The 16,556-nt window shown below is 44.6% G+C and overlaps 1 protein-coding gene across 2 annotated transcripts in view; it reads right to left on the bottom strand.

The window, feature by feature from the left end:
- CIB4 (calcium and integrin binding family member 4) overlaps positions 1-16,556 on the bottom strand; it is a 59,613-nt gene that overhangs the window by 12,628 nt on the left and 30,429 nt on the right. For both annotated transcript variants that reach the window (XM_050753845.1, XM_050753846.1), the window contains one exon: positions 1,582-1,723. In XM_050753845.1, the coding sequence (XP_050609802.1) occupies positions 1,582-1,723 (142 nt within the window). The remainder of the gene's footprint in view (positions 1-1,581; positions 1,724-16,556) is intronic.

Below are 16,556 nucleotides of genomic sequence, written 5' to 3'. Positions count from 1 at the left end.
TCATCAATTAAAAAGTATTTTTGTACATCGTGTACAATTTTGAATAGCTTCTTGGACATTATAAATGTTTTGTTGTAGAGACTCTATTTCTCCAAAGAGTGCTGAATTTTTGGTTTTAGCAGGCAATTGATTTGGACTCAAAGTGCAAACCCTGTCACTCGTGGATCTGGTTAAAAGGTAGTGGAAGCTCAAATCTCAATTTAGTTCTTTTATCCTTAGCTGAGCTGCTTTGACTTTGCCCTCGTGTTTGTGGTGTAGAGGTCAGAAAGAGATACGGGCATAGTTTACACGCAAAATTTGGACTCCCTTTCTCTTTCATAGGCTCTCCCTCACTTTGCAGGGGCTGTGTGTGCCCCAAACTCTTGGCTCTTCAAGTCAGAAAGAGTCCAGTGTTTCCATCAGCCTGCATGAGTCCAGTGTTTCCACTCACTGAAGCCTACTTTCAGGACAGAAAAGTTAAAAATAAAAAAGGTGGGTGAAGGAAAACCCATCTTCTACCGTTTCCTTCTTCCAGGCATCAGCTCTCTCTAGAACACATCTCGCTTTCAATAGCTTTCCAATATCATCAGCTAGTTGATTTTTGTATTTAGTTTAGAGTTTTATAGTTGCTATCTGCAGGAGTGACCATATGATAGGAGTTTACTCAGCCATTCTCAGGAGGGAACTCTGTGATTTCACGTGTGCTTACTGAATGCTGAACCTGAGGACGTACGGGATACAAAAATATTAAGTCCTTTTTACAGATGAAAAAACTGAGGCCTCGTAAGTCCATCTGGCTTAAAGCTCTTCTACTGTCTTCTAACCACATCCCACTTGAGTGAGGCAGAAATGAGATGGAGTCCACCATGTGGAGACTGGGGAGGAACTGGCAGGAAAGGAAGGAACGTGAGATGCAAATGAACAAGTCTAAATGTGCAAGTCCTTTGGGGCCAAAGAGTTATCAGGATGCACTAAAGACTTGCACCTGGTTTGTTTGAAAGCATCTTAAGACTTCTTTCTTTCCTTTTGATTCCTTTTGAGAATTCCCTTGCATCCCAGCTGTGCTAAGCGGACATTTGCCTGGTGAAAAGCAGAACTTCAGCAGAGTCTTTTGACTACCCGAGACAGTCAGAGACCAAAAAATGTCAAAGGACCTCAGAGATTATCTCTCTCTATCCCTTCATTTTACAGATGAGAAAACTGAGCCCCAGAAAGGTGAAATGATTTGTCCAAGATTGTTCAAATTTCCTTAATTTCCTATCCAATGCTCCTTCTGCCAAATAAGCATAAATCCTTTACATGCATATGTGTTCTCTCTCTCTCTCTCTCGCCTGCCCACACACCACACACTAACACCAAATATCAAGGCCAATGACTCCATTGCTCTCTGATGACATGGAGGGGAGTCTATCCATTGACGCTGTCATTCTCAATCTTTTTTTTTTTCACTCCATGGTACATGCAAAATATGACACATACCCACAGATACCCCAGCAAACCCCAGTTAACACCATCCATCAATGAACTGATGATGGAGTCCAGATATGGTATGTTGTGTATGGCCCTTCCACCCGTCACCCCTCAGTCCCCCACAGCACCTACCATAGATGCGAAAGGCGTACTCAATCTTCAGGCTTGGGCAGGCCTGCTCGCTGAACACAGATGCCATGCCCAGCACATCTTCAAAGGAGAACACACCTTTGTGGGAGAACACCCTGCAGATACGGTCTCTGAAAGGGTTGACCTGTGGGTGAGGAGGGAGGAAAAGGGAGGAGGTCTATCAGGTTCGGGGCTGTGTCTCCCTGGGCCTCTCTCATCTGTCACAAACACTGTGTCCTGGGTTTGAGATGAAAACAACAGACACAATCTAAATCTCAGAGTAGATGGTGGCTCACTGAGCCAGGACCCTGAGCATGATGGGATGCCGGGGATGACTCTTGCAGATGGATATGTGACTTCACAAGATTCCTGCAAGGACACCACAATTGAAGATAATAGTTATAATGAAAACGCAAATGAACAAGAGAATGTCAGAGCTGAAACCCTTCCTACTCTAAATACAAGTCCTTTTCTATGGGGTAGAAATCATGAGTATCCAGGCAGACATAACAAGAAGCCCTGCATCAGTTTTCTTTTCCTGTGTTCAGGCAGGTGCAAGGCAAGCCAACAGGCTCACTGCCCAAGCGCACAGCCAGCCAGGGAATGAGATACCAAGCTTCCTTTCCCAGGGGACCTCCCCTTGTCTTTGCTGGTAGTGATGGGAGGGAGGTGGTTGCCAGGACACCAATACACTCCTTAGATCCATGTCACATGACTCTGCACACACACACACACACACACACACACACACACACACACACACAGCATGTCTTATAGAGACTGAAAACAGGGCAGTTGATGTGGTAGCTGCTGGTAGCACGAATAGTACCTATGACACAACATGTGAGCACGTTGGAAGATGCAGAGAAAATATTGCTGAAGATACAGAGATATAAGTATTCGAACAAATTTCACACTGTGAAAGCTTTGCTAAATAGTTAAATAAAGGTATAGATTTTCTAATATGGTTTTCCTAGATTCTGTATGTGAAAAACCACATTTCTGCAAGCCACTAAAGGAAACAGAGACATGGACTGAATAGTAAATGAATGTCTTTAATGAAAACACCATTGCTGGGGAAAGGTGAAGGTACTCACGGAGGGGGTGGCTGCTCCATGATGGAAAAGAGTTCTGGGGTGAGGGTGCAGGATGGCGACACATGCTAAATGATTTCCCTGCAGGATTTCCTGCAGGCTACTGCAGTCAGGAAGGTAAGCCCAGAAATACCTAAAGTACAGCAGAAGGCATTGAAATGGTTCTTTAAAAAAAAAAAAAAAAAAAAAAAAAAAAAAAAAAGAGTTAAAATATAGTAAAACTGGGCCAGGCGTGGTGGCTCATGCCTGTAATCCCAGCACTTTGGGAGGCCGAGGCGGGTGGATCACCTGAGGTCATGAGTTCGAGACCAGCCTGGCCAACGTGGTGAAACCCTGTCTCTACTAACAATGCAAAAAAAAAATTAGCTGCGCGTGGTGGCGTATGCCTATAATCCCAGCTACTCAGGAGGCTGAGGCAGGAGAATCGCTTGAACCCGGAAGGCAGGGGCTGCAGTGAGCCCAGATTGCGTCATTCCACTCCAGCCTGGGCAAAAAGAGCGAAACTCCCATCTTATAAAAAAAAAAAAAAAAAAAAAAAAGTAAAACTTATACAATGATTTGTAATCAGAAGGAAAGTGAGTATGAAAATCTTATGAAAATCTTCTGAACCACATGGAGGTTTGCTGCTTAGCTCTTGGAAGAGTTCTTAAAAGCACTATCAAACTTAAAGATGAGTTATATGTTTTCCTGGCACAAAAAGACAAGTGTTCCAAATTTGCTGACCTTTCCATGGTGACAAGTAACTGTTGGCAGTATGCTACCTAGCAAATATCCACCAGAAAATGAACTCAATTTCATTTGACTTTTCAAGGTAAAGGTGACTCATTTTAGTGTTATTGCTTTTCTAAAGAAACTCATGCTTTGAAGAGAATATTTTTAAAATGGGATTTTTGTGGTTAAAAACATGTGTATCACCTATAGAAATGCTTACATTACATACCTGAAAATATAGAAACAGACTCTTCTGACCTGTTTGGAAATTGTCCAAATAAAGAATGTCAGTGGATTTTGAATCCATTTGTTAAAAATATAAAAATGTAATACTTTCCACTTAGTGTAAGAGCCACTGACTGATGACATAAGGGAAGACAGACAGTTACTAGCTTAATTTCAATCAAAAGCTTTTAATTGGTGAATGGGGTTGAAAATCAATGCCGTGATTTAAGACATACAGCCCATGATACATTTCCTCTCTTTGGATCAGTTACGACAGCTATTTAAAAAAAAAAAAAAAAAAAAACCTGAACAGAACCAGACCTCTGAATGGCTCTAGCTCAATCTTAAAGCAAGATTTCAAAGAATAATTAAGCATATCCAACCACATTGCTTTCTCTTACAATATTATTAGTTATATGCAAACAATAGCATAGTGCAAGGAAGAAATCTTACTATACCTATTAAAGGGAGAATTGTTTGTTAAATATTTTATGTAGTTTTTAGCTTGTCCTTAATTTTTTTATTTTGATATTGCATCAGCTTAGTATAGTAGTAAATGTATACAGTTTATAAATGAATATATACGTATGATGACTACATGTTTCTCATTTTTTAACATAATTGCTGGGGATTTGTGATCTAGGCTAACCTGCTTATCTCACAGATGTGGAAATGAGGCCTGGGGAAGGGGAAGGACTCAGCAGCAAGTGGGAGAGCCGGCCTGAGACCCAGGACTCCTGAACCTGTCCTGCCTTATTTCCACTAAGGTGCCTGGTGCCAAAAAAAATCAAAGGCCAAGCAGCGGCCATTAAAATATAGAAAACCTTGGAAATGGATCCCTCTAAAATTCTTACTTTAATATAAAGCATTTTTTGGCTGGGCGTGGTGGCTCACACCCGTAATACCAACACTTTGGAAGGCCAAGACCAACAGATCACCTGAGGCCAGGAGTTCGAGACCAGCCTGGCCAACATGACAAAACCTCATCTCTACTAAAAATACAAAAATTAGTAGGGTGTGATGGCACGTGCCTGCAGTCCCAGCTACTTGGGAGGCTGAGGCAGGAACATTGCTTGAACCCGGGAGGCAGAGGTTGCAGTGAGCTGAGATCATGCCACTGCACTCCAGCCTGGGTGACAGAGGGAGACTCCATCTGAAACAAACAAACAAACAAAAAAAAGTGCAAAAACAGAATCTGGATTGAAGTTAAAGAAATGGTTCACAGCCTAGGAGAACTCAGTGGCCGGCTAAAAATGACTCTATGACTCTGTCACTATGAAAGTGAGAGGCACAGGAGGGGGCCACGGGACCAAAGGCTGCAGAAGGGAGAAGGTCAAAGAAGATGGAGCTGACACGGAGCCACTGGGCTTGGGAAACAGGGAGGAATCCGAGTATGGAGGAGGGGACACTGTCCCTGGGAGGATGGCAGGGCAGATGTCAGGCCACAGGGCTAGGGCCGAGCTCACCAGAGCTGCGTTTGGGTCCTGGGGACCCAGAAGTGGCTAGTATAGTTCGCTTTGAGGCCTGGCAGGCACCTGCCAGGAGAGTGTCCCAGGGCTGTCTCTGTTCCAACAAGGTGCAGCTCCCTTCTCCGCCAGGGTCCTTGTCTCAAGGGACAGCCCAGGTTATGAGCACCCCTGCGACAGAGCAGCTCCAGTCAAAGGGGCACCGATAGTGCTGCAGGAGAGTTGCTAAGGGCAATGGTGGTGCAGCCGCATGTCCCTCCCTGCTCTCCATCCTGAGCTAAAGGCCAGCTCAGCCAGTGTCCTCGGATCTGGTTCAGTCCAGCCCCAGGCAGACAGAAGAGCCAAGAAGCAGAAGCTGGAAGAGCAAGCCTCATTAGAGATCACAGGTCCAGTTTACTGGATTCCAGATTTTTGATGCTATAACTTTAACAATTTGAAATCTGAACCAATAAATTTGGGGACCTATCCAGAGAGTTATCATCTGTATGAAATTTCACACTTATTCAGAAGTCTTCAATCCTCCAGAGGAGGAAGGAAGTGACAGTTGACAAAGCAATACTTCCATTTCAAGAATAACATGTACCCTGGTTTGAGGGCGTTTTGAACAAAGGGAATACAAACATGTCAGTATAGCAATTTATACAGGTAACTCGTGTGTGATCTCCATCTATGCGTGATTAAACTAAAGTAGATGAAAATAAACCCCAAATGCTGGGAGGTTTTTTGGAAATAGAAACTACAGTTTATCAACAATAAAAAGATTGCAGTCCCTGCCAAAAAAACTAAATTTTTTCTTTTTTTAAAGATCTTCTTAAAGTTATTGAACAAGAGATTTGATTTGAAGATGAAAGTCAGAGGAAAAATATTTGGACCTAGCTTAAAAATATCTCCTCACCATTTCTCCAACTAGCGCCTAGTCAAAAAAAGCTTTTTACAGTTGCTGGAAAAAATTCACACAAAAATACACTAGTGACTCAATGATGATGTCATTGATGCACTTGGACTTTCAAAAGCTCATTAAAAAAATCAAACAGTATTAATTTATGTAAAATTTCTCATCTTTAAATTTCTTTATTACTAGTGTTTCTGTTTTCTTTTTTTATTTAGACTTCATTTAGCGTTTTTATTTTCTAATCATACTTTATTTTGTGCATTGTATCTGCTCCCCACTCTTATTAAAATAATATGATTGGCTGGGTGCAGAGACTCACACCTGTAATCCCAGCACTTTGGAAGGCAGAGGTGGGCGGATCACCACGTCAGGAGATCAAGACCATCATGGCCAACATGGTGAAATCCTGTCTCTACTAAAAATACAAAAATTAGCTGGGCATGGTGGCGTGCACCTGTAGTCCCAGCTACTCAGGAGGCTGAAGCAGGAGAATCACTTGAACCCAGGAGTCAGAGGTTGCAGTGAACTAAGATCGCGCCACTGCACTCCGGCCTGGCGACAGAGTGAGGCTCTGTCTCAAAAAAAAAAAGAAAAAGATATGATTAATGTTTATTGACTGGGCGCAGTGGCTGCTGGGCATGGTGGATCACTCCTGTAATCCCAGCACTTTGAGAAGCCAAGGCAGGCAGATCACCTGAGGTCAGGCATTCAAGATCAGCCTGACCAATGTGGCGAAACCCGTCTCTACTACAAAATACAAAAATTAGCCGGGCGTGGTGGCAGGCGCCTGTAAACCCAGTTACTCAGAGGCTGAGGCAGCAGAATTGTTTGAACCCGGGAGGCAGAGGTTGCAATGAGCCGAGATCATGCCACTGCGCTCCAGCCTGGGTGACAGAGCAAGACTCTGACTCAAAAATAAATAAATAAACAAGCAAATAAATAAACAAATAAAATTACATGATTAATGTTTATATTTTAAACATTTTACACAGATGTAAAGCACTTGTCAAAGCGGTAGATGAAGGTGTCTGTTAGAGTGGTACAGAAGATGTCAGCTCTTCCTCAGTCTTGAGTGGAAGCCTCAGTTTACCTGAAGCACCCTCTCACTGAGAAAGCACTGCCCAAAAAGTCCCTCATGGCTGTGTAAGGTTAGGTGAGCAGAGCCCAAGTCCTGGGAGAAGGGTATAACAAAACATTTTGTATTTTAGTGCCTTTTAAAACTCCCCTCAGATATACTTATAAGTTAGAAGGCTCAATATTATTAATGTTGATTCTTTCCAAATTGATCCATAAAGTTAATGCAATTCTAGTTAAAGTTTTCCAGCCGGTCCATTTTGCAGGCCTTGACAAGCCAATTCTAAAGTTTACATGGAAATGCAAGGGTGAAGAACAGCAAAGTTAATCCTAAAGAACAATAAAGCTGAAGGACTTATACCACTAGATATCAAGATCTAGGCTGGGAGTGGTGACTCACACCTATAATCCCAGCCCTTTGGGAGGCTAAAGGGGGGAGGATCCCTTCAGTTCAGAGTTTAAGACCAGACTGGGAAACCAAAAAAAAATTAAAAATTGGCCAGGTATGGTCGTGCATGCCTGTAGTTCCACGTACTCGGGAGGCTGAGGTACAAAGATCAATGAGCCTAGGAGATTGAGGCTGCATCGAGCCATAATTGTGCCACTGCACTCCAGCCTGAGTGATAGAGTGAGACCCTATCAAAAAAAAAAAAAAATCTATGCTAAAGCTTTAGTAATTAATGTGGTATGGTATTTGTGCAAGGATAGACAAATAGATCAATGGCCATAATAGAGACTCCAGAAACAGACCCACACATATATGGCTACCTGATTTATGACAAAGACAACACGGCAATGCAGTGGGGGAAGGGGCAGTCTTTTCCATAAGTGGTGTTGGGTTTAGTGGACATTCATATGGGGAAAAAATGAATCTTTATAATCCTATCTTACACCATACACAAAAATCAATTCCAGATTGATCATAGGTCTAATATGTAGGACTAAAATAAAACATTAGGTAAATATCACAGGAGGATATCTTCATGATCTTAGGGGCAAAGACTGTTTAACAATATACAAAAGCACAAACCATAAGAGAAAACTCATAAATTGGAGTATATTAAAAATTTTCAAATTACATTGCTCAAAATACATAATTAAGACAATGAAAAGGCAAGCCATAATAATCACTAGGTACTTCCACAGGTGAATGGATAAACAAACCGTGGTACGTTCATGCAATGGAATACGACTCAGCAATAAAAACGAAGAACCATTGATTCATGCAACAACATGGATGATTCTTCAATGTATTTTGCTAAATAAAAGAAGTCAGACCCAAAGGGCTACATATTGTATGAGTCCATCCCAGAAAATGTAAAACCATAGGGTCGGAAAACAGATCGTAGTTGTCAGTGGTTGTGGGAGGGGGAATGAGTTGACTACAACGGAAATTTTGGGGGTCATGGAACTGTTCTCTAGGGTGCTATGGTACAGATAGAAGCCATGCCTTTATGCATTTCTGGAAACCCATAGAACCGTACACCACAGAGTGAACTTTGCTAGATGCAAATCAAAGACAATATGGGATGGTAGAGAACCCAGGATGGAATGCAGGTCATGGCAAATAAAACCAACTGTATTATGAATGCATGACAAAACCTCCCTGAAAGGAGGGGAAGAAGAGGAAGTGACCAAGTAACTTTGGAAAGTGGTGTTTGACCAGGTACGTAGGCTAAAGACCAAAATAATATAAATAAACACTGTATTCTAGGGAGTCAATTTGATTCTTACAGGGTTATGGATTAGCAATTCTTACTACAAGTATACTATGATTGAACAAATACATAAATAAATAAAAAATAAGTTATAAGTAAGATAAAATAACTTATAAAGAAGCAAGAGGGAAGGTTAGATATGGTACTGGATTAGTCAGAGACATCAATATGAACTAATGGGCATTTTATTATACGTACAGATGGATAGATACAAAATAAATATTGATGTGTAGTATACATGGGTTAGTATACATACCTATATTTTCTAGCTCTGTCTACCAAATAACTTTACAGTGGAGAAACTTGGAAATACTACCTTCACCAAATGATCAAGGTTAATATCACCAGTAATAGGTAATGTTGATGTCAGGTATCCCCTGGTATGATGCAATGAGAAGGGCGGTTCAGGCCAGGTGCAGTGGCTCACGCCTGTAATCCCGAGCTTGAGTGGCTGCAGCCGGAGGCTCCCTTGAGGCCAGGCATTCGAGATCAGCCTAGGCAACATAGTGAGACCCCATCTCTAAAAAGATTAAAATAAGCTGGTGTGTTATATGTCCGTAGTCCTAACTACTTGGAAGACTAAAGCAGGAGGATCACTTGAGCCCAGAAGTCCAAGGCTGCAGTGAGCTATGATCGCTCCACTGCAGCATGGGCAAGAGAGCAAGACCCTGCCTCTAAAAAGTGGAGTGGGGTGGGGGGTTCACTTCTGTGGAATTTGCACAAATCCATTACTTCTGTCTAATCATGAGAAAACATCTGACAGACCTAAGTTTAAAGATGTTCTGCAAAAACACCTGGTCTGTGCTCTCCAAAAAATCATGGAAAAGCGAGACTGAGAAACTATCACAGATCAGAGGAGCGAAAGACACACGATGACTCAATGCAAGGTGGGACCCTGGAGGGGATCCTGACACAGATCAAAAAACATGAGTGGAAAACTAGTGAAAGCCAAGCAAAGTTTGTATTGCATTAATACAACACAAGCATTAAGTTTTATTTCTTAGTTTTGAAAAATATAATAGGTATAAAAATATCTATATAAAAATATAATAGGTATACAGGTCCTGTCCACCTTTCACCCAGCTTTTCCTGATGTGAATACAGGGTGAAAGGTACACAGTACTTGTCTTACTAAACCTTAAAAGCTGGACTTGAAAGGATCAAAGATTTCAGTAACAAAACAGCATCCAAGAACAAAACTCAGTAACATTTAAATGAATACAACAAAATTAAACACCTAACCATACAAAATTTACAGTGTTTAGCATCCAATAAAAAATTATCAGTCATGCAAAAAAAGAAGGAAAATAAGACCCACAGCCAGCAGAAAAATCAGCTAATGAAAACAGACCCATGCTTATGCCTGTAACCCCAGCACTTTCAGAGGCCGAGGCAGGCAGATCACTTGAGCCCAGGAGTTCGAGACCAGCCTGGGCAACATGGCAAAAACCCCAACTGTATTTAAAAAAAAAAAATACAAAAATGAGCCAGGTGCGGTGGTGTGCCCCTGTAGTCACAGCTACTCAGGAGACTGAGGTGGGAGGATCACTTGAGCCCAGGAGGCAGAGATTACAATGAGCCAAGATTTCACCACTGCACTCCAGCCTGGGCAACAGAGCAAGATCATACCTGAAAAAAGAAATATGAAGAAAACTACATCAATGCACAGCCTAATCAAACTGCTAAAAAGCAGTAATAAGAAGAAAAATCAGAGCTGGGCATGGTGGTTCATGCCTGGAATCCCAAAACTCTGGGAGGCAGAGGCAGGAGGATCACTTGAGCCCAGCAGTTCGAGACCAGTCTGGGCAGCACAGCAAGGCCCTGTATCTACTAAAAATAAAAAAATTACCTGGGCATCGTGGTGCACGTCTGCAATCCCAGCCACCTGGGAGGCTGAGGCAAGAAGATTGCTTGAGCTCAGGAAAATAAAGCTGTAGTGAGCTATGATCATGCCACTGCACTCCAGCCTGGGTGACAGAGCAAGACCCTGTTTCAAAAAAATAAATAAATAGAAGAAAAATCTTTCTCCAGAGGCAGGAAACACATACATAGAGGGGAACAAAGATAAAAATGACAGTAGGTCTCTTGTCAGAAACTAAGCAAGCCAGAAGACAATGGAGCGATATCTTTAACTCTCTGAGAGAAAGAAAAAAGGCTCTTATTCTACTCTTCTATACCCAGCAAAAATACCTTTCCAATCTGAAGGCAAAATACTCTTTTTTTCCCCAAACAAAAGCTGTGCGAATGCATCAGCAGTAGACCAGAGCTACAAAAAACATAAAAGGAAGGCCTTCTGACGGAAGGAAAATTCCAGAAGGAAACCTGTATCTGCACAAAGGAATGAAGAACATTAGAAATCATAAGTAGGTGAGTAAACATAAAGGGTTTTTTTCCCCTCATTTTAAATCCTTTTCAAAACGACAAATTCACAATTATAGTTGGAGATTTCAACATCCAATGATTGATAGAACAAGCAGGACTTCTAAAAATCATTAAGGATATGAAAGACTTAAAAAGACTACCAATCAACTGGACCCAATTGATATTTTACAGAACACGCCACCTCACACAGCAGAATACACATTTTTTCCAAGTGTATTTGGAATATTTATCACGGCAGACCATATTCAGGGTTATAAAACCAACCTCAATGAATTTAAGAGGATTTAAAGCATACAGAAAATGTTATCTGAACATAACAAAATTAAATTAGAAATCAATAATAAAAAGATTCCTGAAATCCTCAAAGTCAAAGAAATCATGAATAATTAGAAATTATTTTGAACTAAGTGAAAATGAAAACACAACATACGAAAATTTGTGGTATTCAGTGAAAGCAGTGTATACATGGAAATTAATAGCATCAGATGCTTGTATTTTTTTTTTTTAAAAAAAGAAAGGTTTTTAACGTTTGTTCAAATGAAAAAAAAAAAATGTCCTTCACCCCTTGTTGGCAGTGGGTCACTGGGGGAAAGTGTCTATCATCTGGTGGATGGTGGAACCCATTCCACCCTGTGCTCCTGGGCTTCCTGCAAGTGGCTGCCTGGAAGAAATGGAAGAGCTTATCACCACCCGCAGTGGCTTGGATGCCACAGGTAGATGAACTTGTTGGACTCACCTGCGAACAGGGGAATGGACGCCCTTTCAGGGAAGGCTCTTCTTCCTTTATCCCATTGCCTAGGAAGAATTCCTAGTTCTGGGTCTGAACCAGGATTCGCCCTTCAGCACTAGAGTAGCTCTACCAGAAGGTGGCAGTGTTGGGTCAGCGTCATTCAGTCAGTTCAACAAGAGTGAGCACCTACTGTGTGCAGGCTGTGACGCCCTTGCAGGCAAGTGGCAGGGTCGATATTATCACTTTATTTTACAAATGCAGGGTTGATATTATCACTTCATTTTACAAAGAGAGGAAACAAGCCCAAAGAAGGAAAGCAACTAGCCAAACGAAGGTCAGGACTCAAATTCTGAATTCAAATGCTCAACTACAGTGCTACTTTTGACTCCATCGAGCATTTAATTAACTGTTTCCTGAGAAAATGTCTCAAAATCACACTCCCACCTACCATGCAGGCGGGGTTTGAGGCATCGCCATGAGTCCGTGACCCTGCCAGCCCACAGTTACTCAGAGAACAGGCCAAGGGCAGGGGAGAGGCGTGGGGGAGGGCGAATGATGTGGCTTCTTCCACTGGTGATGAAGACACAAAGCTCATCATCTGAACTTCAAGTCCTTGCCGCAAATGCATCAGGGAGAGGTACTGAGCAACAGACACTGCGCTGGGTCCTGGGGTGCCCCAAAATTATGCAGACGCTGCCACTGCACTCCAAGAAGCTCAGCCGAGGCACTTACCGATGTCTCTTCAGAACCAGACAGCGTGGGGAAGTGTCTCAATCAAGTACACACAAAGTGCTATGAGAAGAGTTAGGACAGGACAGTGAGGCTGGGAGGCAGGACGGACAAAGGGCTCGGAAGGAGAAACCAGGAAGAAGACAGAGAGGGGAGCAAAGCCGAGGCCAGATCAGGAGGGGAGGGAGATGTGGTGGGATTCAGGGAGAAGCTGTGCAGGGGAACGGGAAGAGAGGCAGGGCTGGAGAACTCCCCTGTCCTCCTGTGCCCCTCAAGCTGTCTCTTTCCCTTCCGGGGAATAAAAATGTGAAGGAGGAGAGGGCAGCAGTGGGGTTTAACTTGTACCCTGAGACCCCTCAAAGACTCTTAACTGGTTGGTATGATCCTCACCAGGTAGAAAGAACCCTGAAATTTTCATTTCATGGGGTGTTGTGGTCCAGGGAGCATGGAGGGCGAGAAATTTATTTAGGTGAATGCACTCCCTCTATTGTCCGGGGCCCTGGAGGCATTTGTCCTGCTAATTGCTTATAAGAAAGGGACAGTCTCTATGTTTGAGATGCTCAACCTTCCTGAAGTCTAAAAACAGAGAGGCTTGAATGGGAGCTGTCTCCTGGTGACAGATGGGCTGGCAGGGACAGGCTAAGGATGTGTCCTGCCGGCAGCTGGAGGCGGATCGCTAATGGAACAAATAGGGAAGAAAGGCAGTAAAAATGTTAAATATTATTAAACAGTCACGGGATCATGTGGCCTGAACCTGGCTCAGACCCACCAAACCAGTCCTCCCCAGATTCCAGGCCAACAGGTACCTGCCACTCCCTGGAGGAACCTTCCCAAAGAGCCACCTGCCCTGACTACCTCTCGTAGGTGGAGCTCAAAGGACCGCAGGCCTGAGGTTTTGGGGGTCACCTAGAAGCCTGGCCTTGTGGGAGATTTGGGGTAGGCAGTGGAGTGAGCAGAGGCTCTGGAGTCAGATTGACTCGAAAAAGTTAGTAGAATGACTTCTTATTTGACATGGGGGGGGGGGGGGGGGGGGGGGGGGGGGGTGGGTGGGGGGGGTGTGGTGGGGGGGGTGTGTGGGGGGGTGGGGGGGGTGGGGTGGGGGGGTTGGGGGGGGGGGGTGGGGGTGGGGTGGGGTGTGGGGGGGGGGGGGGTGGGGGGGGGGGGGGGGGGGGGGGGGGGGGTTGTTGGGGGTGGGTGGGTGGGGGGTGGGGGGGGGGGGGTGGGTGGGGGGGGGGGGGGGGGGGGGGGACTACAAGATTTTCCCATCTTGCAGCTTTTGACTGTGTTTATACAGTCTCAATATTTTAATAGTGCAACTTGCCTGAGCAAAAAAGAGAAAAAAGAACAAAAAAGAGAACCAAAAATCAATTGTCCCCTCACTTGTTCATCAACATCTATTACAGGAGCAACAAAACCTTACCTGTATTATAGTTAAATATCTATCCACATTTGTACATTACCATTTTTAATAGCTTGTGACCAACTCTACAATATCTTATAACACACTAAACAATATTCAAATTCCTAGGTAACAGCACAACAAAAACAAGCTATGTGACCTTGGGAAGGTCACAGAGCCTCTCTATTTCCCCATCTGTAAAATGGGTAAAGTCATAGCCTTGTTCACAGGGTTTTGTGGGGCTCGGATGAGATTATATTTGCAAAACACCTGGCACTGCCTGGACCCCGATAAACATTTGCTACCATGAGTAACCCCCACCCCACTTCACCTGTCCTCCATCAGCACCACCAGCTCTCCTGGCCCTGGTAGAGTTGTTCATTTTGAGCTCCAAGCAAAGCTGTTACCTGGGCCAGCGTGTGTCCAGGGGTTCACCCTGCCTGCTGGAGGGCAGCAGAAATGTGTATTCTGGCTCTTCAGATGCTGACCTTGGCCAGAGGCTTGGCTGGCCAGCCAGGCTGATGTGAATGTCACCTCCATGTGAACTCTCCAGGGGACTCAAAGGAGAGCAGCTCTGGCAAGGAGCGATGGCTCACGCCTGTAATCCCAGCTTGCAAGGCCGAGATGGGCGCATCACCTGAAGTCAGGAGTTCGAGGCCAGCCTGTCCAACATGGAGAAACCCCACCTTTACTAAAAATACAAAAATTAGCCAAGCGTGGTGGCGCACGCCTGTAATCCCAGGAGGCTGAGGCAGGAGAATCCTTTGAACCCAGGAGACGGGAAGGTTGCAGTGAGCTGAGATCGCACCACCGCACTCCAGCATGGGTAACAGAGTGAGATTCTGTCTGGAAAAAAAAAAAAAAAAAAAAAAAGCAGCTCCAGTGAGAAGAGGGTGAGAAGGGGGCTAACATGCTGCATACCTACCTACGTTTCACTTCATTCTGCAGTTGAGGCTAGAGAATCCCAGAGGTGCTAACACATTGGCTGTGTGTCTGAGTCCCACAGGGAGTTTTAAACAAAATTCAGAATCCTTAACCCCAGCATAGACTTTCACCTCTAGGCCTAAGGCCCAAGAGTCTACATCTGAATAAGCTGCCTGGGTTTCTCTGTGGACAATCCTTTGACTACATCCACTAAATGACCTGGTCTAACTCCTAGGGCAACTAAATGGCAGAGACACGACACCAGATGCTGTCGGGCTGACTCCCAGGCTGCCCCATCCTTGCCTGGACAGAGCCTGCCACCCAACAGGGGTGGCGATGCGATGGGGGCTGTGGGGAGAAGTGGTGTGGAGCACAGCACCCCTGTCTTGTGGGTGGCCGGGCCCTGCAGAGGCAGCATGGCACATCACCCCTGCCCTGGGGCCCACCCTCTTCTCACCTCTCCCTCTCTTGCTCTCTCTCGCTGCTCACAGTTGCTTCCACCCGAGATGAGCTGTCTCTCCTGCAATCCTGTCCGTTACCTGGATTCCCTCTTGCAATTTTTCCAGATTTATTTAGGAAATGTTTCTATTGACCACTGCAGCCCTTTTGACAAAAAACCACTTCTCCGAGAGCCCCAAATAAAGCACTGTTGTTAAACGGATGACTCTAGTTCCATTCTACCGCTTTGCTGGTTTTATCGAATTACGACGGTAATGAGAAAAGGATTACTATTGACACTAAAACAACTGGTGTGGGGGAAGGTGAGTTCTGTGAGTGGTGACGCCCCTCTGCTCTGAAGAGGCTGGGTGGAGGCAGGAGCTGGTGCCCAGTAGAGAGAGAATGGGGCCCCTACAGGCACTCCAGGATACAGGCTGAGGAGGGCAGGGGGAGGAGGGAGGGGAGAGGCAGCAGATGAAAATGCTACAAGCCAGGGCCCTTCCAGAGACCACCTCCCTCCTCTCCCCACCTCCTTCTCCCCAGCCTTCAGTGGTGCTGACCGAAATTCACACAGTGCTTGACATGAGTGGAATTTTTGCAGATGTCAGTGAAGAGGCCGAGTTTTGTTTGGGTGAATGTGAAGCGAAGCAGACGTGCAGGAGACAGAGGCAGAGGGAAGAGAAGGAAGATGTAGGAGCCCCTCTTCCTTGTGAACCTCGCCCCGACCCCAGACAAAAGAACAGAAAGATGGGGGAGGACCGCGTAGGCTCATGGGCCAGAGAGGAGGAGGGAAGGGATTTCACAGCCATTTCAACTCCTTTTTTCAGGACAGGAAGGTCCCAGGCGCATTAAGGCTCCAGGTCTAGGGAGCAAGTTTGTTTTCTCAATGTTAATGCTGTTGCACTATGAGTAGCCTCAACACTTGTGGCTCAGGCTGGGAACTTAAAGACAGTTTATACGTTTTCCCATGGAAAATACAAACAAAGTTCCGAACAACCAATATAAAAACCTTTAAAACACAATCTGTACCTGCACTTTATAGGCAGTTAGTACAAAGCAAGAGACTGTAACTAACAGGATGAAGTCACCCGCTCAAGGGCAGACCAGGCAGCGGAAGCTTAGAAAACTGCCTAGAACATTAGCTCCTCTGCTTTTCATGGGAGCAGGCTGGGTTCTGCCTGGAGTGGCAGGGCCCC

Source organism: Macaca thibetana, chromosome 13 (assembly GCF_024542745.1).
Source record: "Macaca thibetana thibetana isolate TM-01 chromosome 13, ASM2454274v1, whole genome shotgun sequence".
NCBI classification, from domain to species: domain Eukaryota; kingdom Metazoa; phylum Chordata; class Mammalia; order Primates; family Cercopithecidae; genus Macaca; species Macaca thibetana.
This window is presented reverse-complemented; position numbering and strand designations above follow the sequence as displayed.